Below are 25,169 nucleotides of genomic sequence, written 5' to 3'. Positions count from 1 at the left end.
CACTAAGCAAAAAATCATGACAATGAACATTGCAATTTTTGACAAATGATAATTTTATCATCCTCTGGGCCAAATTATTGCATATAATTTCATTAAAGTTATGGATAATTCGAGTGTAATGAGCAATATTTATTGTTTCAAAATTATTTATTACTTTCCATAACGACGTTCCTCCATTTATACATATATATATATATATATATAGATATGAACTTCAGTGTATTTAGCTGTAAACAACAAAATCCATACATTCGATGGGCTACTTACACAAATCCCTATGGATATTTCTCATTCTGTTCATCCATCATGTGAGTGAACTTTCCGCCACCAGCCGCCGCAGCACTCCCGCCGGCGGCGGCCGCAGCGCAAAGTTTGCGTTGATGTCCCGCAGCTCCCCGAACTCGCCGTTCTACAATGCGTCGGAGACGCCCTACGACCGTATACAAGATGCATTCCGGCGGTCGAATCTCCGGCAGGCCGGAATTCGACTAATGAAAGAGTCGATGATATCTCCGGCGAAGGACGCGCAATCGAGCATCACCGTAGACAACACCGAGTACATAATGCGGATGTTCATCGGCGACGACAACGACCGCCAGGTAGTCTTCTTAATTCCCGACACCGGGAACTTTGTTACGTGGACGCAATGCAAGCCGTGCCATGAGTGCTTCCATCAGTACGACCCGATCTTCGATCCCTCACGATCGAAGACTTTCAAAACCATCCCATGCACGGCGCCGGAGTGTAAATCCTTGGTGCATTACTCTTGCGGCCACCACGACGCCTGCGTTTACGAGGTGGCTTACGCCGACGGGAGCCGTAGCCAAGGCACGTTGTCGGTCGACACGGCTTATCTCGACAATAAGGCGCAGTATCTCGAAGCTTTTCCGAACTTTGTGTTCGGGTGCGGGCACAAAAATTCCGGGATCTTCAGGGGCCGGTCTAGCGGGATAGCTAGCCTCGGCGACCACCCGCTATCGCTCATCCGGCAATTTGGCGAGAACAAATTCCTTTATTGCCTTGAGAATCTCAATTCGCCGTTCGACGGCATCATAATATTTGGCGAACGCGCCGAGGCCACAGGTACGTAAGAGATCTCACACAGTGCTGAAAATAGTATTTTTGTAATAAAACTTTTTTATCACTAAATTCATTTTTTCCGTTACTAATATGAACTTTAGGGCCAGACGTGGTGACAACTCCGGTGGTCAAGAAAGAAGGCCACCACTTCTACTATATAACGTTGGACGCGATAACGGTGGGCGGTCAACGGCTGGGTTTTGCGGACAGCGGGAAAGAGGGGAACATAATAATCGACTCGGGGACGACGATGACATACCTCCCGCGGGATCTTTACAATGCGGTGGCGGCGGCGGTGAAGGCAGGGATTCCCGATACGCCGTTGCAGACCACTGATAAGCTGTGCTACAAGATACCGGAAGGCGGGGTGAAGTGGCAGTTCCCGGAGATAAAGGCGAGCTTCAAAGGAGGCATGGACGTGTTGCTGCCGCGGGCGGGGATCTTCGTGTCGCCCCAGCCCGGCGTGCTCTGCATGTCTATACTTCCCAACGCCGGAAATACTGACAACATTTTCGGCTACTTGTCGCATTTCGATCATATCATTGCGTTGGATCTCAATGCTCATACGCTCAGAATCAAGCCGGAGGACTGTCAAACTCTTTTCTGATTATTATTATTATTATTGTTTTGGCGAGGCTTAATAATCGATCTCTCATACGTGTGTAACGTTATTGGTTGACATGAATCTGACACAATAATTGAATTAGAAAACGGAGTGGTTTGCTGCTTCCAACAGTCGAATGAATCAGTTTCGGGTTTAATAGTCGAATCCGGACAACCGAGCAAGTTCTGCTAGCTGTTTCCGGCCGCTATATACCTGCATTATCAAGACAACAACACTCAACTAAATTCAAATAGAGATTGAAGGGAAGCAGCAATCAGAATGAAGTAACAAGATTCCAAAATATTAAGAACTAGTAGTATACTAAGAACTAGTCGACAAAAGCGCGCACACCTGGCCGTTTATTTCCCAGCTTGGGAACCCTTTCAGCTCCACATTAGAACAAACCTTAGCCATTTTGGTTCCTTCCCTTACTCCGTCCGGGTAACACTCTACATAGTCCAACAGTTTTGCAGCTTCATGCCCAAACATCTGTTCCAAATGTGACGAACACAAGGAAATTAGATTGGAAGGTGTCTAAATTTTCTTTCCTTTTACTATATCTTGGAAAATAGTTCAGATCCCATATTCCTCATTTTCCTCCTAGCAAACAAAATAAGCAAGGTAGAAATGTATATATATATATACCTGTTTTTGATCAACGCAGTGGGAACACCAAAAAGCCCCGTATAATTTAGCTCCAATTGAATGTAGATGTCTCGCAAGAGAAAGAGCCAAAGGACTGGACTCTTTAGTGATCTCTGCTTCAGTATACGCCATTTCGGTCTCTGCCAAGCTGTCGGGTAATTACATATAGTTGGGTTTGTGTCAATCTTTGAGGGTTAAACTGATGCACAACATTTTCTTACAACATAGATACAGATAATATTTCATGGAATTAGTTTACATTATATCATTAAAATCCAAGTAATATACAATATTTAGATATATTGAGCCAAATAAAGATGCAAATGCAAAAGCCCAAGCATTTAAAAATTTGATGTTGAAAATTTGATGTTGATTAGATAAGCTAAACATAAGGGGTTGTTTACTTTGTGTCGTGTAAAATAATATTCATATCACAATCCTAGAGTCCCATAGCTTGTTTTTAATCCAAATAGACATAACATCATAGACATCTGGACATATTGAATCAAGTAAAGAAACAAAGTGTTTACTTTTGCACAGAATTTACCTGTCATCGTAATTTAGGAAACAAATTCAGTTCAATAAAACACTACCTTTATCAACCCTCAAGTTAATTACTCGAAGACACCGGCAACCTTGAAAGCATATATCACTACCTTGACCGACGCATACAATTCATTCGATCTATCAAGTAACACAATTTACTAAGACACTAATGATTACAAAACCAACAATATACCTGGATGGCACAGGTTGGACAACATAGCATGATGCAGTCAAGGCAATAGAAAGCAATGCAGCTACGCACAACTTGGAACCCAAAATCTTTTGCATTTTCTTGAATCCAAAGTCCTGCAAAATAAATCCATTGTTATGGTGTAACAACACTGCTATAGAATTAAGTGCAACAAAGGGCAAAAAGACAAAATGTTGTAACAGAAAAAAACCTTCAAGGTGATGAAGAACAAGCTGAAGGACAACGCAGCTGATGCTAAAAAAAATACACATGATTGTCCAACAAATTCAGTACTGAGGACATACAAAAAGTATGCACTAGCAACAGCCATGGAAGTAGTTGTTCCAGTTAAAATCAGTTCACCGTCAATTTTCTCAATGCCAAATGCTTTTCTTGGACCTAGTTGTCGTTGCAGTCCAAGGATTGCCACCAATCCATATCCAAGCATACCAAATAATGGAAGAGGAGCACCTTCAAGACAACACAGTAATTCTATAGTTTTACTCCATCAAAGGGCCTTGGCGAAAACAACATTGACCTCACATAATGGAGATATGGAAAGCAAAAGAATCGACCTCAATTAAAGCACCAATATCAGTGTCGTCAGACAATAATGGTAAAATTGTATCATTTACTTTAAATAATTAACATGCTACCAATTTTAATCAATGGTTGGCGCCTTGTTTACATTAACCTTGTCGGCTCCTTACACATCACCAATTTGCCATCACCACTCAAGCACCAGAGATGTTAGTGATTTTAGTTGCATCACCACATGATTTGAAGGTGGAAATCTGACTTTCCAATGCTCTCAATGTTCACAAGAATATTACTCAATATGCATATGACTCTTCCATTCCAGTAAAATCAGGGTTCGAAAAAATGATAATGCACACAAGCACAGTAGAATTATTTTGTTACACCCAGCTGAAGTCTTTTGAACTAACCAGTAAAATCGTCTGTTATCTAGAATCCCACAAAACATCAAACTTGCGTTTGGATTCCTGTTTTCACTATTAATTTCATCTATTGATCTGCCCTGTCAACCAGAGTTTCCAGGGAAATCAAGTATGATTAAACTAAACGAGTCAAATATATTCATCCACACAGATGAGTACCATGAAAGAAAAAGAATCTGCAAACTACAGAACAGTGAAGGAAAACAGCTACTTGGCGTTTTCCCCTTCCTCTATAGAGTCGATACAAGAATCATACCGAAAACAGAGGAGTGATCACTGGTCAAGATGGCAGAGAAAGCGTCCCCTCCCGTCAGGCAAAAGTCGACCGAATCAGTAATCTTTAAATAAGTCAAGTAAGCTGTTTCTAAAAACCCAATTCCTCCAAGAACAGTATACCATTTGTACGCTGAACTGCATCCATTATCTTCACCGATAAGGGTGCAGGGAATGGACGAAGCTTCAAGCAATAATCGAGACAGAAACGATAAACGGGCGTCGGGTTCGGATTTATATTTAAATTCAGATTCAGATTCAGGAGCAGCGTCGTCTTTGCCACACTCCGATGCACAATGCACTTTAAGCAGCCGAAATCTGCAACCCAAAGCTCCTCTCTACAATTACGACAGAATAATAATGTCTTTTCATTTTAGAAAACTAGTACTGATCAATCAAGTTTCACAAAAGCCACACCACTGCAGACGTAAAGAAGAAGAAATTTACGAACCTTGTTCCGTGAATAGACGGGAGTCAGAGAGGGTGAGGGGGAACGATCGCAGGGGAGAGAAGAAGATGTTAGGACGAAGAAATTGGCCGGCGTCGCCATCGTCATAGCCAGGTAAGGAGGATAGGAATGAAGTGTGGAGTGATCTTTGTCGTGGCCGGATCGAGCCGATCGGTGGAGGAGGACGGCCAGACGATCTCAGTTCGCCGTTCAGTAGCTGCTGATGTAACTTAACTCTTGATTTTGACTTTTTTTTTTTTTTTTTTTTTACCTCTGGTCTACTTTTATTTTTATTTTTTTTTACACGTAATTAGCAGATGTTAAATTCAATCTAAGTTAGTAGGATGTAAATTAGGTTCAATGAGTTACATTAATCAAATTACGTGTGTCAAAACAAATGCAAAAACATCAAGAATTTTAATCTTATTGTTATCTAATAACAATGAAAATCATAATAGCCAGCAGCAAACTAAGTTTCTGTGGTAAAAGATTAGGGGGTGTTTTTGTCTGGGATTGAATTTTAAATATACACTACATTCAATTTTTTTTTCTCAAAAACATCAAATCAAATACTCATTCAAATTTAAATTTTTTATTCCAAACAAACTCACCCTTAGTTTATCTGGTAAAAGATTTAGTGGCGCAAAGATGAATTCTTAATTGTGAAAGAACATATCAGGAGAGCCATGGTGATTCTCATATTATAAATTTTGATCGACTCAATTTTCTAAAAAATAATACTATGACAATTTTTATTTTTTTTCTTTTCAATTAACTTTATATTTTTTAGACTTGTTTCTTTAAGCCGTTTTGACGATATTGTGCAAATACCTTTTAGGCCTATGTGCGAGTGCATACCTGTGGTCGACTCACTTTTTTTTACTTGTGTTTTCCGCTTTGAATTGATTTTTAAATTTATTATTTTTAAAATTTATTTCTTCTTCTATTTATTTTACTCACACCTAATCCTAATGCATGTCCCTTACATTACAAAACTTGCCAAAAGCAACAGAGAAATCGTTTCCGGCAATCTATCGGCGGCGAGGTCGTGGGTGGCCAAAGAGGCGGAGGGTCACTTTCGTCTCATAATACTTTCACTACATGCATTTTATATATAACATGTTTTTTCACTCCGAAAATTCTGTTAATCATATCCGGAAAAATCACCGCCAATTTACATGCAATTTATTTTTAAATAATTAATTTATTTTGACCTATAAAGAAAAAAAAATTGTGTAAAAACATATATATATATATTTGTATAAACTTTCATATTTACCAATTAAATAAAAATAAATAATTCACTATTATATTCTACCAATATAATAATTACCTATCAAATCAATACTATCAAACTCTTCGAGCTCAAATCAATCTTATAAATCTAAGAACACAAAATTTCAGACCATCTTCAAATTTAAATCCTGTGCTGGAGGATTAGGTCCTGAATTATATCTAAAATGGGTGCTTGTGGTTGAGTTGGGTTTTAATTATATTTTAAATTTATAATTAATTTTAATTTTAATTAAATTATTTAATTATTTAACTTTAAATTATAATTATTATAATATAATTACTTATAATTATATTTTTTTTAAGAATTTTTTGGTGAACAAATTTTACCGAACGAAAATAGTACAAAAATTCAAAATTACTCTTTCAAATGACTGAGAAAATATAATTTTTTAATTTTATTAATAATAAAATACTTTCAAATACATGTCAAACATTAAACTTAAAAATAGAATATAGCAATATATTGATTCAAATGGTAAAATTATCGAGTTAGAAGCGGAACAAACCTAATCAACGAAGACCGTCATGAGAGAGTCTTCTCAGCTCTAAATTTCCCTACGGACAAGATTTCCGTACGCCGCCCCCGTCGTCGTCGCGCTCTCTATTATCCATTTACTCGATCTCCCGCCCACCGGCCATTAATGAACACTTAACCCTGCACACACCACAATCCTCTTCCGGCGATGAGCGCGTGAGAAACATTATGGGTGTTTTGTGCGGTGGCGACCTATGGAATCGAACCTCTGATCGCTGCTCCCGTTACTTCCCCTGCCTCTCCGATCCGGGTAATCTTCATTTACAATTTCTTCCTTCTCGAGCTATCTTATCCCTGTTACAATTGAGGTTAATTTATTGTCTGGGTTGGATATTTCTGTTTAGCTCGAAGATCCGCTTTGTCTCTGAAAGTGACGTTAGTGGTGCTGCATTTAGTTTTTGCTGGGGTTTTGTTTTTGCTCGACGGTGATTTGATTGAGAAGAGCAAACAAGAACCATGGTAAAGTTAATATACGTGCTCTTTTGGATTGTATGGTTCCTTTGAAGTTTACTTAATGTTAAATTCATTTTAGGAACTTAGCTTGATACTTGGGAATGTGGTTGATGGTTTTATATTTACACTTTCTTGTTATGACATTGATTGAATGAAATTCTAGGGTTCTGTTTGGGATTGAATATAAATTGCAATTACTAGTTTGAGCAATTACTATGACAAGGACAAGGACTGATTTTCTAATTGGCCTTCTGCCCAAAGGGATTTTTGTAATTTTGTTGCATAGATCACCTTTACCGGTTCATAGCTTATTCATCTTTAGATTGGCTGGAAAATTCCCAAGTTTGACCCATCGGTAACGAAACAATTAATCCTAAGAAGAATTTGCAAGTTTGACTCTTAGATGTTTGGAGACAGTCTATGCCCTACGCCAAGCTTTCAGCGCTGATTCTGAGTCTTGATTAGTGTCGGTTGCAGAAGCCTTGGATTACCCAAGGCTAGACCAACAAAATATGAGTTGGGATTTTTATGAGTTAAAACTTGTGTGAAATTCAGACATTTTCTTTGATTGTTCCGGAAGTTACAAATTAGGTCAACGACTGGAAACTGTTAAGCATATTCACTATAATACTAGAGTCAGAAAATGGCAGTGATGGATTGCTCCCTGAATGAGTGAAATTACACCTGTAACATTGAAAGAAGTATGTGGAAATCTGGGAAATGCTCTCTGGTATGGCTGGGTCCACAGAAGAATGGGAATAAATAAAGTTTGCATGCTATCTAAATCACAGCACCTTCATTCAATACAATTTTGTGTTTATGGAGTATGTTTTTTCCTGTTCTTGTAAGACATGACATCCTTGATTTTCTTTTTTAACTCAGGTATACGGCTGCCTATGTAATACTGTTTGTTGCAACACTGGTTCTATATTTTGTTACCTCAGCAACACCTCCTGGGTATATGTTAACACTTGTGGATAATTTTTTTTTTTTTTTTTTTTTTTTGTGTGTGTGTTTTCCCCAGAATTGTCTTGGTTAAGTATCTATTCTGCTTTGTAACAATGTAGCTATGTGCTTGATGCGCAAAAGGCTATTGATGAAAATGATGCTCTAGCTAGGAGGATATTCCCAGTCTCAAAGTAAGCAGGTTACTTTCTGATATCTTTTCTAAAATTATATTACAGGAACACAGAATTCATCTGTGTGCTTCTGATTACAAGACAGCATGCAAGTTGTATAAGATTTATTACAAATTGACTAATTGCCCCAATTTTCGGATATGTCTTGTTATAATGTTCAAGCAAAGACAACCAGCTTCAAGCAAAAATGGTAGCGTTGTTATAACTGTGGATGGAAGGAACTCGCCTAGAGGCATTGCATCTGCTTGGACGAAACTAGTAATGGATATGTACCCACAAGGGACATCTTTTAGGTAAGAATACATTATGAGTTTTTTCAATATGCAACCTTCATCTCATTGATATGGAAATCCATTGATCATTCCCCTGGCGGTCTGGCCTCTGGAAAGCATGTTACTCTAAACCAAATCACTTGCTTGGAATTTGTAATGATTTTTTGAGGACTTGCCTCTTGTCGCAATACTATATTGTCTTTATAGTTGAATCTTTAGAGGCAACTGTTTTCAAAAGTATTATGATTTGATTTATTTTCATTTTTGAAGGAATTAATGTTTTGAACGAACAGATTTTCCTTCCTGTTCTGTGCATATATCATTTAATTTTTCAGCAATTTTGTTCAAGTCACAAGTAGTACATAATGTAATGTATTTATTGACTGTGGTATTATGTAAATAGAAATTTGTTTCATTCATAAGCTCGCTTACCGTGTATGTAAGTGGGGGGCTATTTCGTAGCCTTGCCTTAGCTATCATAAGTCTTGGGAAAACAGATCTCATCTATTTTTGTGTTATAGAAATTACCCATCCCACAAAGTTGACTATATAAATTCCCCACTTCTTATTAACATTGTCCTTATTACGTCTGTTCAACTGAATGTGAAGCATGCTATCTGCAAGCCATCATGTAAAGTATGCTCGCCAAATCCTTAATCTGTTTATTAGTTACCTTTGCTGACAATTTCTTATATGTTATCTGTTTCCAGATGTTTAACCTGCTCTTACTGCAATATTGTGCAGGTAAGCCTTGCTCGTGCCTTTTCTCCATGTTGATTATATGTTATGGATAACAATTCGTGCATTTCTAATTTGTATGTTACGGATAGCTATTCATTGTGTATCTCTAATTCTTCACTTTTCTCTATATGCGTTGAATAATTATGCTTTATTTTAACATTTATCTCATTTGATAGAATTAGAAATTGGCTGAAAAGTACTTTTCATATATAATGATGAATATTTGTATAGAACTGAAAGTTGGAATTCCAATTAATATGGCTATAGAAACACTTTGCTCAAATTATCAAATTGGAAGGAAGAAAACTAATACCATAAGCTGAATAAGTATGGTAAATGTTTTTGATGTGTTTAAAGATGGAAGTAGTTGTTTGGGATTGAAAGCAACTGTCATTTTGAAGTGACATACTCATCACTATAAGCTTTATTAAAATGTCAGATTGTATCGTTGAAAAATGGTTAATCATCATCATTTGTGGGTGGAATTATATTCTTATGTTTTTCTTCATTACTTTTCAGTGTTTTTTTTTTTTTTTTTTTTTTTTTTTTTTTGTGGCTTTTGTGGTTGACAGGTGGTAAAGCGCTATGTTATATAAACCATTTGTGTTTGCATTTTGTTTTCAGCCTCCACGAGCAAAACATTGTCATGATTGTGACAAGTGTGTTCTTCAATTTGATCACCATTGCGTTTGGCTTGGAAATTGCATAGGCCAGGGAAACCATTGTTTCTTTTGGTGAGTGCCCATTATGTCAAGTGTTTTTTTAGCCTGTGATTGTTGTTTTTTAGCCCATTGCTTCTGAGAAGTGTCATCATCAGTTTCTTTTTCTTGGTTATTGATTTGTCTGTTGTTCAACCGTTGAGGCTGCTTTCTCGTCCTAATAGTTTTCTTACTGCTTTAATTGGGCCTTGATTTTATTGAATAGGTTTGCTAAAGATCAAGAATTATAAATGATAACTTATTTAATAATTGGGATTTGGGTGTAAGTTCAGTTTATAAATCTTCCTTACATCCAGTTCATATTGTTGCCTCCTTGAAGTTTAGTGTGTCCCATATAACAAATTCTTTTGTACAGATACTATCTAAATAATTCCCATTTTTCACCAACAGTTTCACAACTTCGCTAAAATGAGTTAATAATCAATGTCTCAATTCTCATTAGTATGGCCTAAGCTTTATTTGATCAGGCCACCAGATTTTAACTTGTTCTTCCTTCAAAAACTTCAAAAATGTATTGAATCATATGTAAAGTGTTGATATAAATTGACACCCTTAATTTAAAATTACCAATGCAACTCATTTCTAGGTCATAACTTTGTTAGTCTTATGGCCAGAAAAAAAAAAAAAAAAAAAAAAGAGGTTAGATTTGACTTCGTTGATCGTATCCTCCCTCAATCAGTTCTAATATGATACTTCAATTGTTCACTCAAGTGATATGACTTTGCTCATCATCTTTGAATACATCAATTTACGCAGCATCATTTTATATTAACGTTGTGCATCATATGCCTTGTACACCTTTAAATGTTGATGTTATATGAGTGATCTTTATGCTTTGGTTGAAGATATGTTTTTGGTACAACAGGTGGTACATATTTGTTGAAACAACACTATGCCTTTGGACGAGCATAATGTACATTGATTACCTCAAGTATAATATGTCAAAGACATGGTATGTTCCTAAGATGATTATTTTTGTCTGAGAAAGCATTTTGTTTCTCCTCTTAATTAAAGATGTCAAAATGCAAATAATATACATTCCATAAAATATGCCCATATAATGAATGTCTATAACTAGTAACTCGTTTTTATATGTTGTTTGATCTTTCTAGATGACATTGGGGCATGATTTGTTGTGTAACTGCTAACTCAATGTCCTTCAGGTGGGCTTATATAATAATTATCCTGCTCTTGGTGGCTCTCTTAATATCGTTGGTCTTTCTGCTGCTGCTGTTCCTTTTTCACAGGTAGTATCTGCACATTACATAAGCTTGTGTATTTACTCCCAAATACACTACTTAAAAGCATCTACTGATTTGCTGTGTTTTTTATCTTCTCTGTTCTCGTGAAATTTGGGTTTCTTATATACAGCTACCTTGTTCTCACCAACCAAACCACTTATGAACTTGTGAGGCGAAAGAGAATCGCATACTTAAGGTTTGTTTCTTCCTCTACATCCTATTCTTCCATTTTATAACTCCCTTATTTCCTTGGAACTTCACTTACTGGCTTATGATGTCGAAACATAAACATTTTACTTTCAAGCGTACACACACACACCATGGTTTTCATCTTTGATGCATGCGTGGCAGTGTTTTTAAGCTTGCAATCATAAAGGTTGCAAATTGTTAAACGATGCATGTGTGTGTGGACTTTATAAGTTTAAGCAAAAAGGAATTATAGCAATCGTGTCCCTGAAACTGAGCACATATTTGTGGTGCCAAAATTGAATCGATAAGTTATGAGTTAAACGAGCAAATATGTTACGTTGTTACTGGTGATTATTACAGGGCAATTCCAGAGAGGGTGTATCCTTTCAACAAAGGAATCTGCAGAAATTTGAAACAGTTCTGCTGCACCGGAAGCTGCAGCCCTTACAGATTGGACCCGATGCCTACGGCTGAAGAAATTGAGGCCAAGTCCCAACCTTACACGTGCATTGATGTCCTATCTTGTCGTTGCTGCTGATCGTCATGTTTGTAAGACTAACAGTATATGTTTTTTTGTTCTTTTTCTACTGTTCAAAGCCATTTCTATGGATGAAGAAGACTGTGTTTTATGGGCAATGTTGCTGTAAGTAAGATCAGGTTTCCAACTGTTGCAGAAAATTTCCTGAAGTATATGCTTCTTTTTCTAGAATTATGAATGACGTGCGTCTAACCTGGATGAAATAATTCTCATAAATATTACTATTAAATATATATACTTATATATATATACTATAGTAATATATATATTTTCTCTAGGTGAAAATAAATATTTAATATGAAACAAAAGAAGTAATATACTACATATTTTATTTATTTATAAAAAAGCACCAATTTAATATATAAATATTATTTTCAATAAATTTTTGGTATTTAACATAAAAAAAAAAATCTATTTACAAAAAAAAAAGTGAACAAACACATTGAATAAATAAAATATATACTTATATATTATGAATATATATGTATAAATTAATTTTTTTATAATATTAATTAGATAGCATGCTAAAAATATATAAAAAGAACATTAAGTATATTGAGAATAATATTGGATAAAATTTTTTTATGATTTATTTTTTTTATATTTTTACATAGTCTATTTATTTATTCATTTTACTTTATACATAGTTACAAATTTATAAAATAATTTTAAATAATAAAAAATTTCAAAATTATTTAAATTAAAAAGTGAAACAAATATTAGAACGAGAGAGAACAGTTTCACGCGAAAAAAAAAAAAAAAAAAAAAAAAAAAAAAAAAAAAAGGAAGAAGAAGAAGAAATTTAGAACAAGAGTTTCATTAATTTCCTTTATTATTTTACTCTCAGCTAAATACTTTTGTTTTTGTAATTCCATTATTTCAACTGAACTAGCAATAGGTGTTACCGTCCGACGAAGAAGACTAACTGGGAGAGACGAGACGATGATCGCCAACGGGGTAGACGATGAGGAGAAATGGCTCTCCGCTGGGATCGCCGCCCTTCAGCAGAATGCCTTCTACATGCATCGAGCTCTCGTATTTTGCTTTCATTATTACTGATTCTCTGCCAATTTCCGTCGATTCAGTTGAACCCTAGTTTCTGAACTACGATTTGGGTTCTCGATTTTAGGATTCAAACAATTTGAAGGACGCTCTCAAGTACTCTGCTCAGATGCTTTCGGAGCTCCGCACTTCGAGGCTTTCCCCTCACAAATACTACGAACTTTGTGTGTGATTCAAAGTGTCTCCACTTTTCCGTTATTTTGTGTGCTTTCTGAACTTATATATATATATGTATGTATATATATCCCCAGTATGCTGATTTGGGTTTTCTGTGTAGATATGAGGGCATTTGATGAACTGAGGAAATTGGAAATGTTTTTTAAGGAGGAAACTAGTCGAGGTTGCTCCATCGTCGAGCTTTATGAGCTTGTACAGCATGCTGGAAATATTTTACCAAGATTGTGAGGATTTTTGTCTCCTTCTATTCCGTAATTGTATTTTATTTATTAAAATTTATCTTCTTGTACCCCCTTTTGGTTTTTTTGATTTTTCTTCTGTCAAAGTTTGCATTTGCATTTGCATTTGCATTCAGTAAAGGAGCTGACATCAATATATTTTTTGCAGGAGTGTCATGCATTGCATAATCATTTTTTCTTTTTTTTTTTTTAAGATCCTAATTGAAGACAGATAAGTATGGTTAAGATTCAATGATATTATCAAATTTATGTTCGTTTTGAGGGTTTTGCTAATGAACGCCACCTACTTGAATGATAATTTGATTTTGGAAAGTGTAGATGATGACCTATTATGCATGAGATTACAGTATCCCATTTGTTTGTGTAGATTGAATCTGCAGTCTTGAATGTAGGGGCCTATTGTTTCTGCTACTCTGAACTAGTGTCATTGAGGTTCTCAAGAAGCCTCAATCTCTTCAAGACCTACCTATATTAATGATCAGTGTTGTTCTTATATTGGTTGTCATTTTGTTAGATATTTGCTCTGTACTGCGGGTTCTGTCTACATAAAATCCAAGGAAGCTCCAGCGAAGGACATACTCAAAGATCTTGTAGAAATGTGTCGTGGAATCCAGCATCCTCTAAGAGGGCTATTTCTAAGGAGTTACCTGTCTCAAGTTAGTAGAGATAAATTGCCTGACATTGGCTCTGAATATGAAGGGTAATGATATGATCTGTGTGTTGTGTCCCACTTTGTGAACTTAACTTTAAACAATTATTGGTATTAGGAGCAAAAAACGTATATATGGAAAATGTTGGATATTTTTCTTTTCTTCCTGTTCAAAGTCCATCCATGCTGTATAATTTGGGATTGATGTCTGCTGGAATTAGTAGGAGGGAGAAGAGGGACAGTGATCACAAATATGTTGTTCAGTCCTTAGACAAACATCACAATAAATGGCTGTTTATATCTCCTATATAATCGCACAAAGACCTACTATAGATAGGTGAATGGGATACAAAAATATATTTCATAAATTTATATCAAATATAATTTTACAACAAATTAGGAAGTGTACTATTATGACTTTTTTATTACAAGGAATAACTGTTTCTTAAGCTGACAACCTTACTTTTGAATTTGGGTTATGGGAAATTCATCAACTAGCATACTTGCCCCACAGTCTGCTTTCAGACAGATTGCAACCATAGATTTTTATGCTACTTATATATTCAATATGATTTCTGATCAAATTGTTATAAAAATGGTTCTCTTTGTAGTTATGTTGATTCAGCCTTACGAGTTGGCTGTGCAGGTTTGAGTTGTTAACTGCTTATTTTTCAGTTTTAGATACAATGAAGATCTCTAAACATTGAGTCAAATATTAATTAATCACAGTGCATGCATGGTGAACAACACTTTCTAAATTTTTCTGGTGGTTAAAATGGAACTGGATAACAGACTTAATTTTAAATCTGAACCGTAATTGTATTTAATAAATAGCTACTGAATTCAAGCTGAAATTTTGTCTGAATCTATAATTTGGCTTGTAGTTTCCAAACATATGATTAGTATCTATATGCATTTCGAAAATTAGATTCATATGTGTGCGTTCCTGATTATCCTCTAGGTGTCTGTCTGCTTATATTTTGACTTTCACACCTAATTTATATCATTATCTCCTCCTAGAGGTGGATCTTGCTTTTGGGAAATTTTCTAGTTTCTACTCTCTACATGTTATCTGTCATCTTATATTTGTTTACTATATTTAGCCTATATGGTTTCTTGACTCTGCCAGGGATGCTGATACTGTCATGGATGCTGTTGATTTTGTGCTCCAAAATTTCACTGAAATGAATAAACTCTGGGTCAGAATGCAACATCTGGTAAATGAGAAGTAGCTATATCTAGTATTTGCTTTCATTAATTGATGTATTTCACTCCCATGAAGACCATGGGAAAATAATAATGCGAGGGCATGATTTTTTTCCTATGGCTTGCAGGGGCCAAGTAGGGAAAAAGATAAAAGGGAAAAGGAAAGGAGTGAGCTGCGAGATCTTGTAAAATTTCTTTGTTCATTGTTTTTTACATCTTGATTTAACTATGGAATATCATCACATAAGGTATATTCATCATTTTTTTATTAGGTCGGCAAGAATCTTCACGTTCTCAGCCAGATTGAGGGTGTTGACCTTGAGATGTACAAAGAAACTGTTCTTCCCAGAGTGCTGGAGCAGGTAAATTTTTACTCAGAGATCATTTGTTGTTACTTTCCTTTGCATGTAGGTTGATGCCATACTTATGTGATTTGACTTCAGGTTGTTAACTGCAAGGATGAACTTGCTCAATACTACTTGATGGATTGCATAATTCAAGTCTTCCCTGATGAATACCACTTGCAGACTCTTGAAACCTTATTGAATGCATGTCCTCAACTTCAGGTTGGAACAATTTCCCTACTTGAAGGTTTTGGTTGTAATTCTGTTCTTGCTGAATGTTTATCAATTTTCCTTAAACAGGCTTCTGTCGATGTTAAAACAGTGCTTTCTCGTCTTATGGAAAGGCTTTCAAATTATGCTGCATCTGGTCCGGAAGTAAGTCTTATCTTGAGCTTAATAAAATGGTGTTTGGAAGTATTGTTCCTTACAAACTTCATGCTGCAGGTGTTGCCTGAGTTTTTTCAAGTAGAAGCCTTTGCAAAACTTAACAATGCCATAGGAAAGGTAAATCTACTTTTTTTACTTCATAAATTGAGAGATGTTTGTGATGTTCTAGATGATGCAGAGTGTTTTAAGTTATAAATAATTCATTCTTTGATTATTTTTTTTTTGCACACTAAGTGTAAATGATCAATTAGTGTAACCATGACAAATATTATTAGCATTTGATAAATTTTTATGAATGTTAATATTATTGTAGTAATGATGATGACCGTTCTTTTGTGGAGTATAGATTGCTTCCATATTATCTCAGCCATTTTTAGGAGTAATCTTGCCTTGCTATTGAATGGAACCAAAGGTTGCTTTGGTTAATTTTGGTGACGGATTAGCCAAATGAATCATTGTGCGATTCATTGAATATTCTTGGCCTTTTCTGTATCAAGTCTAGTCTTCAAAATGAGGCCACATATATTTTACTTTGTTATGCATAGAGGTGTATTTATAGTTCTTTTTTATTATTTTATATATGTTTTATTTATATCTACTAATGGTTTGTGATGAACAATCATGTATCTTCTGCTTTTACCTTTCATGTCTGAATGAGTTGATATGCATTCCTATGTAGTTTCTGTTGCCACCTAGCATTAAGGCATTTAAAAATTGCTTTTCTATGATTTTCTGTGGACAAAGTTTTAGATTTTATAGTTTTATCCCACTTAAAGTTATAATAGTTGTTTTAATGCAGGTTATAGAAGCACAGGATAATATGCCCATTGGTGGAATAGTTACTTTATATGCATCTCTGCTGAAATTCGCCTTACACGTACATCCGGACCGACTTGATTATGTTGACCAAATTCTGGTCAGTGTTATATGGCTTGTTGCAATATCTCTGCGGGATATGCAAATATCTGTTTCTCACCTTCACAATTCCTTTTTATTCTTGTTTATTTTCCCTTCATGTACTCAATTATTTGGGAAGAATGTTTCTAGGTTATGATCATATATTCGTATTTGCTATCTCCTGCATAAATTGGATTTTCATCAAGTGGATATATATTTGCTGGAACCTAGTATATCATTGCATAGTTGCATTTGTCTCTTTTAATCTTAGAAACAGTGAGTAATTGTTCACACTGCCTCTCTTCTGGCGTGCAAGGAAGTAAAGAATGACCTGAAGCCAGGATTTCTGTTCAAATTTCAAATGGCACCCAGTCCATGCCATTCAAGATCTGTTATGTCTGTGCAAACTGATTATGGAAAACATCATCACATAGTTTACTTTTATTATAGAGTTCTGCCCCACAAATTATGATCTTGTTTTTAACTTCGACCTGGATGTATCATTGAACCCCTTTTTGACTTCTGCTTTCACTGGACTACTTTGCTCTGTAATGGTTCTATCTTGATTTAATAAATGACACTTCTGCTTTGTAGGATTAATCACTAATTAGATTTTCTTAATGTGAATGTAACCAGCTAGTTCCTGTCCTGCAGGGATCATGTGTAAAAAAAATTTCAGGAATTCAAAAGCTTGACGATAGCAAAGCAACACAACAGATTGTTGAACTTCTAAGTGCTCCACTTGAGAAATTCAAGGATATAGACATTGTATTGAAACTGTCAAATTATCCTCGTGTCTTGGATCATTTAAATGATCGAACTAATAAAGAGGTGGCAAATATTATCGTACATAATATAATGAAAAACAGGACTTACATAGCAACTGCTGAGAAGGTATGTGTTTCATAAATTTGCTATACTTGTTTGAATTTGGATTGCTTTCATGACCTGAAAGACCTTGTTCTTATAGGTGGAGGCATTATTTGAATTGATGAAGGGACTCATTAAAGATTTAGATGGAGATAATCAAGATGAGGTAGCGTGGAGGTTTTTTTCTGATCGAAAGATGTGGTCTTTGCTCGGAATTCGTATTCTTTCGATCACAACTTAGGATACATAGAAATTACTCTTAAGGATCTCCATTGTAATTTTCCTTGAGATACTTACACTTTCTATGTATTGTCAGGATGAGGAGGACTTCAAAGAGGAACAATATAATGTTGCTCGTCTTATCCAGATGCTCCATAGTGATGATCCAGAAGAGATGTTGAAGGTAGTCATACATAATGTTTGCTTTGATTTTATGTATTGTCTATTCTTGTTGGTTTAGCACACTATCATTATTCTTTCTTGTATCTCTGTGGGAGATTGATATTTTTCTTGTGCTCTTTAAATGTTTAATCAACCTGCCATATATTTGTATATGTGCAGCACTCTTCTTTTGTTTGTTGGTTCCATATCATGGTGTTTAGATGCTTCATGCTATTTCAGATAATACAAACTGTGAGGAAACATATTTTGACCGGAGGGCCAAGGAGGCTCCCTCATACAGTCCCCCCACTTATATTCAGTTCTCTGAAGGTATGTTAGCTTTTCAATTAAGTTGGTTTCTTCCCTTTATGCATGTTCTTTCTGAGCACCACAATTAGAAATCTGGAAGTTATCATGGATCTTATGTCCTAGAACAGCTGTTCCCTCATGGTTGTTATTTGGAAATGGTGCATTTTGAGGGATAGAAGCATGCAATCTCTTGTTCTTGTCTCTATTCCTAGTATAGAAAATTTTAAAATGTGCAATCAAGTTATAATTATATTATCTACAGATGGATAAGTAAATATTTTGTTGAAATGTGAGTGCCTGTGTTTCAGTCAAAATCAACCATGCAAAAACGTAAATCTAAAATGTTTGAGTGTTCTTTGAGAACTATTAGTCTATTATCATGCTCAAGAAGATCATGAATTCAACTAAACTTGAGTTGTGTGTACTGGAATGCAGCAGGGGGGCAAACTACTCCTGCCTATCTATTTTAGATTTTTATCCTTTTCATGCCTAAATAAAAATTGTTTCTTTTCTTTTTTCTTTTTTTTTTTCCGTTAAAAAATGTGAAATATGTTGCTTTATGAGAATCAGATAAAGTCATTTATATATAAAACATAAAAAAGTAGAAATATCCGTGCTTTTGGTTGGGAAGGTCATTATACATGGTGTTTGTGCTATTTGGGAAACTGGAAAGAACCAGGTTCTTTCATTTTGGTGAAGATTAATTTTATTGAAAATTCTTTCATGTTCTCTTTGAATTTCCTTCTTGATTGACCACCATTGCAGAAGAGAACAAATTCCTTCTTTAGCTGCCTTAATACACTCCTTTTTGTCGGAAAATGCTTCTCATGGAAACTGTGTTAAAGTCAGGGGACGTGTTGAAGGAATTAAAATACATATACATATATGTTTCTTATCTTTAATTTCTGCTACCTGCCTTGACCCAACCTCACTTGTCCTTGCCACTAACATTCCTTACAACATTCTTAACCTACACCCGGATATTTTTATTTTAATGTCTCCCTACTGTGACAGCTTGTACGACGACTGGAAGGTCTGGATGAAAGTTTATCTGACAAAGAGGCATCAGCTACACCAAAAAAGATTTTTCAGATAGTAACACAGGTCAGATGTTTTCTTGATTTGTCTAACGTGATGCTTAATCCATTATTGCTTCTATAACTATGGACCTCTGCTGTTTTGCTTATTTCATTTTTTGAACATTTCAGATAGATTATTTAATTCTTAATATTTTGGTTAATAGCTCAATGATTCTTATTTAGCTTGTTTAGTGTTTACAATGTTTTTATCTATGTTTTCCATACACTACTTACTCATATTAGATTAGTTAATACTTAACATCAAAATTAACTATTAGATGATTAAATTAACTATCTGATTAAATCGAAAATAAATCATTAGAAAAAATTTCTCCTTATAGAATCTCTGTAGGATGGATGTTCCCCTATTAGCTCTCCCCTCCCTCTCAGGCCCCCTCAACCCGCCTCCAGTGGTGCTCAAAACCTGGGCAGGCCTACAATCTATATAATTCAAACCTTCTCTCTGGTATTCAGGCTTTCATTCTTCCCAAAATCACAAATTTTCTCATTTAACCCCACCCAACTCCATCCATCAATCAGCCACCCCATCCTGATAAGAAACCTAGCAAATGAATCTTCCTGTAAGCGGATCCAGAGATGACTTCAAATGTGCAGAGAAACTTATTCCTGTGTTTGTAGGAAATGTAAACATTCCCAGCAATGAAAAAGAACTGCAGGTTGCCATTATTAACATTTTGGTGTGTCTTTGATAGTTTTCCCTACTGTCCAAAACAGCATCCTCAGCTGGGAATCAGCCTTCTTCAGATTTATGGATGCTGGAGAAGCTCTAAAAGTTGTATGAACTCTATCAGGTTCTTCTTGGAAAACATAACTTTTTCTGAAACTGTGTCAAGGGCGTCTTCATTCTGTCTCCCTCTCTGGTTGCTATTCCTCCGAATCTGTCTTTGAATTTTTCTTCCTTTGCTGACTGCTTCCCATCCGAGCATGAAATGGAAGTGTCTCCTGCTTTAGATTAAGAACAAGAACGAACAATCTGGCTTCAAAGATGTGTGATAGGTGAATACTTATGCATTATCAACCTCATCCATATCCTTCTCTCCTTGCAAAGAACAACCTTCATTTAAATACAGACCAAACTTCTAGGTCATAATACTTTCCTCTTCGAGTTCCTATCCTTTAAGATGATGAATTTCAACTTAAAAGGTTTGGGGGGTAATATTAAAAGATCAAAGATTAAGGTGTCTGATAATCCCTTTGGTTTTTTCCTCTGAGAAACTAAGTTGAAAGTATGGAACAAGTCTTTGATTGCATCAATTTTGCCATCAGCTTCTATTCATCCTGCCCACCTCAGCTCTTGGGAGATCTGGGGGCCTTTTTTTGCTTATGGGAGCTGAAACTGATGGACATTCCATCTGCCTGGATGACTCGATCCAGGGTCTTCTAAACTAAGTATCACATTTCATCCTCAAAGTCTGTGCCCCATGTGATCTGACATCCTGGCATGATCTCTAGGAGCAAGCCTACTAGCTAAGAAGCTTCCTTCCAGACTCTGCTTTGTTTGCCTTTTGCGTGTCAAGTCACTCTCCATCAACTTCTAATTTTAGGGACTTGGTTAATGATGTACGCCTTATAGATCTTCCTCAACTACATGGTAGTAATTTTACTTGGATAGGAAATCGGCTCCAGTTCTTCAGTAGAATGGACAGTTTCTTGGTTTCTACCAACTGGCTTGTGAAGTTTTCACTCCTCTTCCAAAATTGTTTACCCAAGTTAGTGAATGAATTTACAGCTCCAAAGCCCTTCAAGTTAGTGGGTCCGTTAACTTTTCAGATTGTGATTAGAAGTTTGATTTTACTATTTGAAATGAAATTATATTTGGTTAATAATTGGGTTATGATTTTAAATGTATGTAAAAATGCTTCAATAAGTATATTAAATATGAATGTCATATTATGAAAAATAATTTTTTTTATATAATACAAATACATAAAAAAAATTATAAAAACACATAATTAATATGACTTAAATTTATAAAGAATAAGGAGTTTTGAATATATATATATATAATATTTGTTTATTTAGATTCACAATGAAAAAAGTTATTAGTGAGTTCCACCTGGAAAATTTTGGAAAATATTTGAAGTAAAAAATGTTGGGAACATAATGTCAATCGATGTCCAACTTACGAATATTTCCTCTAGTTTGCGGTTTCAGATAGATCTTCTGTTTCCGGTACTTCATATGCGGATATAGGACAGTGATCCTGTTCATCTCTCTTGTCAATCAGAAAAGCCTCTCCTTTATCCTATGATATTCTAACTATTTCATATGCATAGCAGATAATCGAGGCTTTGTCAAGCATACCAGTACCTGAACTGGCTCTTGGATTGTATCTGCAGTGTGCCGAGGTAATCTGACATCTCAGATGGAGTATCTATCTTTGTTTCACAACTATTAATTTTCTGGTTCTCAGGCTGCAAATGACTGTGATCTGGAACCTGTGGCCTATGAATTTTTTACCCAAGCTTATATATTGTATGAAGAAGAAATCACGGTAAACTATAAGTTTTCCAATTTCTGATTTTTTATTTAAAAGTTTTTCTGCTCATAATAAATTGATAGTTTCTTGCTATCTGGAAAGGAGCAAAGGATTTTTACAGTTTTACCACATACTCAATTATAATAAACAGGATTCAAAAGCTCAAGTGACTTCCACGTATCTAATAATTGGGACACTTCAAAGAATGCGCGTCTTTGGTGTTGAGAATAGAGACGCCTTGACACATAAAGCCACAGGGGTAAATTATAGTAAGCTTTTGTTGTCATAGTATGATTTTCATATAGTGCCTTTAGTTCCCTTATAGATGCTAATTTCATTTCCTTTCCCTCACTCCCAAAAATAGTCGAATGGACAAATTTAATCCATGTTTGATATGACTTATTTTGTAATAATTCCTTCAGTATTCTGCAAAGCTGTTGAAGAAACCTGACCAGTGTCGGGCAGTCTATGCATGCTCACATCTCTTCTGGCATGATGATCATGATAGCATCAGAGACGGAGAAAGGTGTGCCATCGAATTCTGTCCACTGTAAAACTCCTGCTGATCTTCTTTAATTTCTTCCCTGCTTGTCGAAGACTTAGCTGCAATCTTTAGGAAAAACAAAATATTCTCTGAATTTATGAATGCTTTTTTATTTCTCCATTAATATTAATTCTCATTATTGTCTTTAGGGTCTTGCTCTGCTTAAAACGAGCATTGAGAATTGCAAACGCTGTTCAACAAATGGCCAATGCAACAAGGGGTAGCAGTGGATCAGTTATCCTTTTTATAGAGATACTTAACAAGTGAGGAGTCGACTCACCAGACCTTGGTTTTGCATCTCTATGTATATATATATATATATATATCTGGTTATTACATATTATTTACTGTTTTTTTTTCATTGCTAGGTATCTGTACTTCTACGAAAAAGGAGTTCCGCAGATTACAGTTGAATCCATCAAGGATCTGATCGAATTGATCAAAAACGAGATGCATGGTGATGACACGCATTCAGACCCAGCGGCAGATGCTTTCTTTGCAAGTACGCAGCGGTATATGCAATTCCAGAATGACAAAGGTGGTTCTCTGGGCGACAAGTACCAACTCATCACCGTATAATTTACACATCACATCAATATTGATTGCGTTTACATCAGAAGTGTATTAGTAGTCGGTTTTGATTTGATCCTTCACATAAAGAAAACTTGCCAGCCTTTGCCCATCGAGCTAACAAAGTGGTTTCTATCTGGAGCTCATCGACCTCTGAAAATATCTGCAGAGCTGGTATAACTCTTGAATTTACGACACGAGTTGAAAATCTTGTTTATCATAAGCATGTTTGTGGTACATATATATATTTCAACTGCAATTTGAGCTTTCTGTAGTAACCAAAAGGAAAACTACACTTTTTCTTGTTCTTTTTTTGGTGTTGAAGAAGATACAATAAAAGATCTGCAGTTGTTGCTGCTAAAACAGGATCAGAGAAAGAAGAAACACTGATTGATTCATCCAGAGAAAGAAGTACAGGACATTTGTGATCGAAATTTTCTGAAAAAGAAACTAGGATCCATGGTGGTTCCAGCACATTATTACAGGCAACAAATTGGGGGCTGGCTATTGCGAAACAAATAATTGGCACAGTCAGCACATGGCATACTTATGAGTCCAGGTGCGCGCCATGGACTCGTATTTAGATCTATCGGCTTTGTACAGGTGAGCAATGTCCGGAACAAGAGGGTCGTCTGGGTTGGGGTCTGTCAGCAGAGAACATATCGACAGTAGAACCTGCGCACAAAATTGAAGAAGCAAAGCATTAGCTCTGGTTGAATAAATGAATGGGTATAGGGATGTCGATGGAGTTGGGAAGTAGTAGTACTTTGGAGATGGTGAGGGCAGGGCTCCACTGGTCCTTGAGGATGTCCAAGCAGATGTTGCCGTTGTTGTTAATGTTAGGATGGAACACTTTGGTCCGAAAGGCTGCCTGCGACACTTACAAATCATCGATTGTTATATTTTGGAGATGAAAGAATGATCGAAGTTGGTAGGTAGGTAGGTAGGTAACCTTGGGAGGCTTAAAAGGGTAGTCGGTGGGGAAATGGATGGTGACTTGAAAGACTCCGCCGGCGTAGGGGCTTTCGTTTGGCCCGATTATGGTTGCCTGCCAATGGAACATGTCGGCTGAACCCACCGGGCCTGAACGAACCAGTCGATGATCAAATCGAATCAAATCAAATCAAATAATTGGCACATTAAGTGTGTACCTGCACTGCATGATGTTGGAGGGTCTCTTTGCAATTCTCTTAGTTCCTTTAGGATTCTCCTTGAAGCCATCGATTAAGTAGATAACTATGTATATGTGTGCATACAAGAACTGGTATACTGATTAAAGCGCATGTAAGAAAGGGACTAAAACCTAAGATCAAGACCAAGCTTTATATAGAGAAGAAATGAAGATGAAGATGAAGATGAAAGAGAGGGAGGGAATGATGATACAAATTCCTAAGTATTAATTTATTTGTAATATTGGGCAATTTGACTATGGGAAACGTCAATACTCTCTCTCCTTCTAGAACAGAATAAATCCCCATTCGATTCCACTGGCAAACAAAATTAAAAAGTCCTACCCATCTCAATTTTATTTATTTATTTTTAATGAGGTGAGAACTCGTCATCATTACCCGAAACACTTATTGGATAGACCTAATATCCAACAAACTAGGTCAGACAGATAAATCATATTAAGCGAAACATGGCTGACAGGTGACCTGAAGGCGTCGAAAGTTTAAACCCATGACGTCATCTTGACAAGTCCTATAAATTATAAAACAAGAAAATAGCTCAATTTAAGACAAGAATTGTGGTGAAGGGTACACTAAAGGAAACATGGTTTTCAACTCAATTCAATTCATGTATCAAACAGATTCTTTCTTTCTACTTAACAGGGCCATGGCTGGCTGTGTCCCTATCATTCATTCATTTATGCCACATATTAAAACATACAACCCACACTATATTCAAGGGAACCTTATCCCTTTTTGCCTGTATGTAGCATATCTAAAGAACTTTATTCCTCCTATTGCCTGTCAGCATGAAATGGGAACCCTGTCGCGTCGCGTGATACTTAGGCAACACCACAATTTAAATAACATATGCAATAAAGTATCAATCAGATTAGCCACCATCACCGCACAAACTGC

The 25,169-nt window shown here is 35.9% G+C and overlaps 5 protein-coding genes across 9 annotated transcripts; 3 read left to right on the top strand and 2 right to left on the bottom strand.

Moving 5' to 3' along the window:
- The first annotated feature begins 254 nt into the window (after positions 1-254).
- On the top strand, positions 255-1,687 carry LOC127258037 (aspartic proteinase CDR1-like). Its single transcript, XM_051284676.1, has 2 exons — positions 255-1,083; positions 1,182-1,687. Exons 1-2 carry the CDS (start codon positions 255-257, stop codon positions 1,685-1,687), a joined length of 1,335 nt encoding a protein of 444 aa, XP_051140633.1.
- Positions 1,688-1,717: 30 nt separating this feature from the next.
- LOC127257982 (thiol-disulfide oxidoreductase LTO1-like) lies at positions 1,718-6,531 on the bottom strand. Of its 2 annotated transcripts, XM_051284596.1 has the most exons (8): positions 4,749-6,531; positions 4,281-4,635; positions 3,429-3,536; positions 3,277-3,320; positions 3,069-3,181; positions 2,330-2,477; positions 2,036-2,173; positions 1,718-1,897 (listed from the first exon to the last, which is right to left on the bottom strand). In XM_051284596.1, exons 1-8 carry the CDS (start codon positions 4,851-4,853, stop codon positions 1,838-1,840), a joined length of 1,071 nt encoding a protein of 356 aa, XP_051140553.1. In that variant the 5' UTR covers positions 4,854-6,531; the 3' UTR covers positions 1,718-1,837. The 2 variants fall into 2 exon arrangements, with proteins under 2 accessions (XP_051140553.1, XP_051140551.1); XM_051284594.1 differs by having other exon boundaries at positions 3,277-3,536.
- A 19-nt stretch (positions 6,532-6,550) lies between these two features.
- Positions 6,551-12,042, top strand: LOC127257983 (protein S-acyltransferase 10). The gene is made up of 11 exons (XM_051284597.1): positions 6,551-6,826; positions 6,921-7,035; positions 7,912-7,986; positions 8,097-8,168; positions 8,336-8,461; positions 9,151-9,184; positions 9,806-9,915; positions 10,766-10,852; positions 11,064-11,147; positions 11,272-11,337; positions 11,691-12,042. The coding sequence occupies exons 1-11, from the start codon at positions 6,745-6,747 to the stop codon at positions 11,866-11,868; spliced, it is 1,029 nt and encodes a 342-aa protein (XP_051140554.1). The 5' UTR covers positions 6,551-6,744; the 3' UTR covers positions 11,869-12,042.
- A 661-nt stretch (positions 12,043-12,703) lies between these two features.
- On the top strand, positions 12,704-23,390 carry LOC127257978 (vacuolar protein sorting-associated protein 35A-like). Of its 4 annotated transcripts, none has more exons than XM_051284590.1 (22): positions 12,706-12,903; positions 12,998-13,094; positions 13,208-13,331; positions 13,861-14,046; positions 15,125-15,212; positions 15,330-15,386; positions 15,474-15,563; positions 15,645-15,767; positions 15,846-15,920; positions 15,990-16,049; positions 16,732-16,848; positions 17,484-17,723; positions 17,800-17,865; positions 18,016-18,102; positions 18,321-18,410; positions 19,404-19,493; positions 21,769-21,837; positions 21,903-21,983; positions 22,120-22,227; positions 22,391-22,518; positions 22,662-22,775; positions 22,881-23,390. In XM_051284590.1, the coding sequence occupies exons 1-22, from the start codon at positions 12,811-12,813 to the stop codon at positions 23,089-23,091; spliced, it is 2,394 nt and encodes a 797-aa protein (XP_051140547.1). In that variant the 5' UTR covers positions 12,706-12,810; the 3' UTR covers positions 23,092-23,390. The 4 variants fall into 4 exon arrangements, 2 of the variants coding, with proteins under 2 accessions (XP_051140547.1, XP_051140548.1); XM_051284591.1 differs by having other exon boundaries at positions 12,710-12,903; positions 22,391-22,494; XR_007840202.1 differs by lacking the exon at positions 22,881-23,390 and having other exon boundaries at positions 12,704-12,903; positions 22,120-22,237.
- A 65-nt stretch (positions 23,391-23,455) lies between these two features.
- On the bottom strand, positions 23,456-25,048 carry LOC127257985 (ubiquitin-conjugating enzyme E2 29-like). The gene is made up of 4 exons (XM_051284600.1): positions 24,234-25,048; positions 24,035-24,165; positions 23,849-23,953; positions 23,456-23,757 (listed from the first exon to the last, which is right to left on the bottom strand). Exons 1-4 carry the CDS (start codon positions 24,301-24,303, stop codon positions 23,614-23,616), a joined length of 450 nt encoding a protein of 149 aa, XP_051140557.1. The 5' UTR covers positions 24,304-25,048; the 3' UTR covers positions 23,456-23,613.
- Positions 25,049-25,169: the final 121 nt, after the last annotated feature.

This window comes from Andrographis paniculata, unplaced genomic scaffold (genome assembly GCF_009805555.1).
Source record: "Andrographis paniculata isolate CXL003 unplaced genomic scaffold, ASM980555v1 Contig59END, whole genome shotgun sequence".
Taxonomy (NCBI): Eukaryota; Viridiplantae; Streptophyta; class Magnoliopsida; order Lamiales; family Acanthaceae; genus Andrographis; species Andrographis paniculata.
The sequence above is the reverse complement of the archived record's forward strand: the minus strand, read 5'-3'. Positions and strand labels throughout refer to the sequence as shown.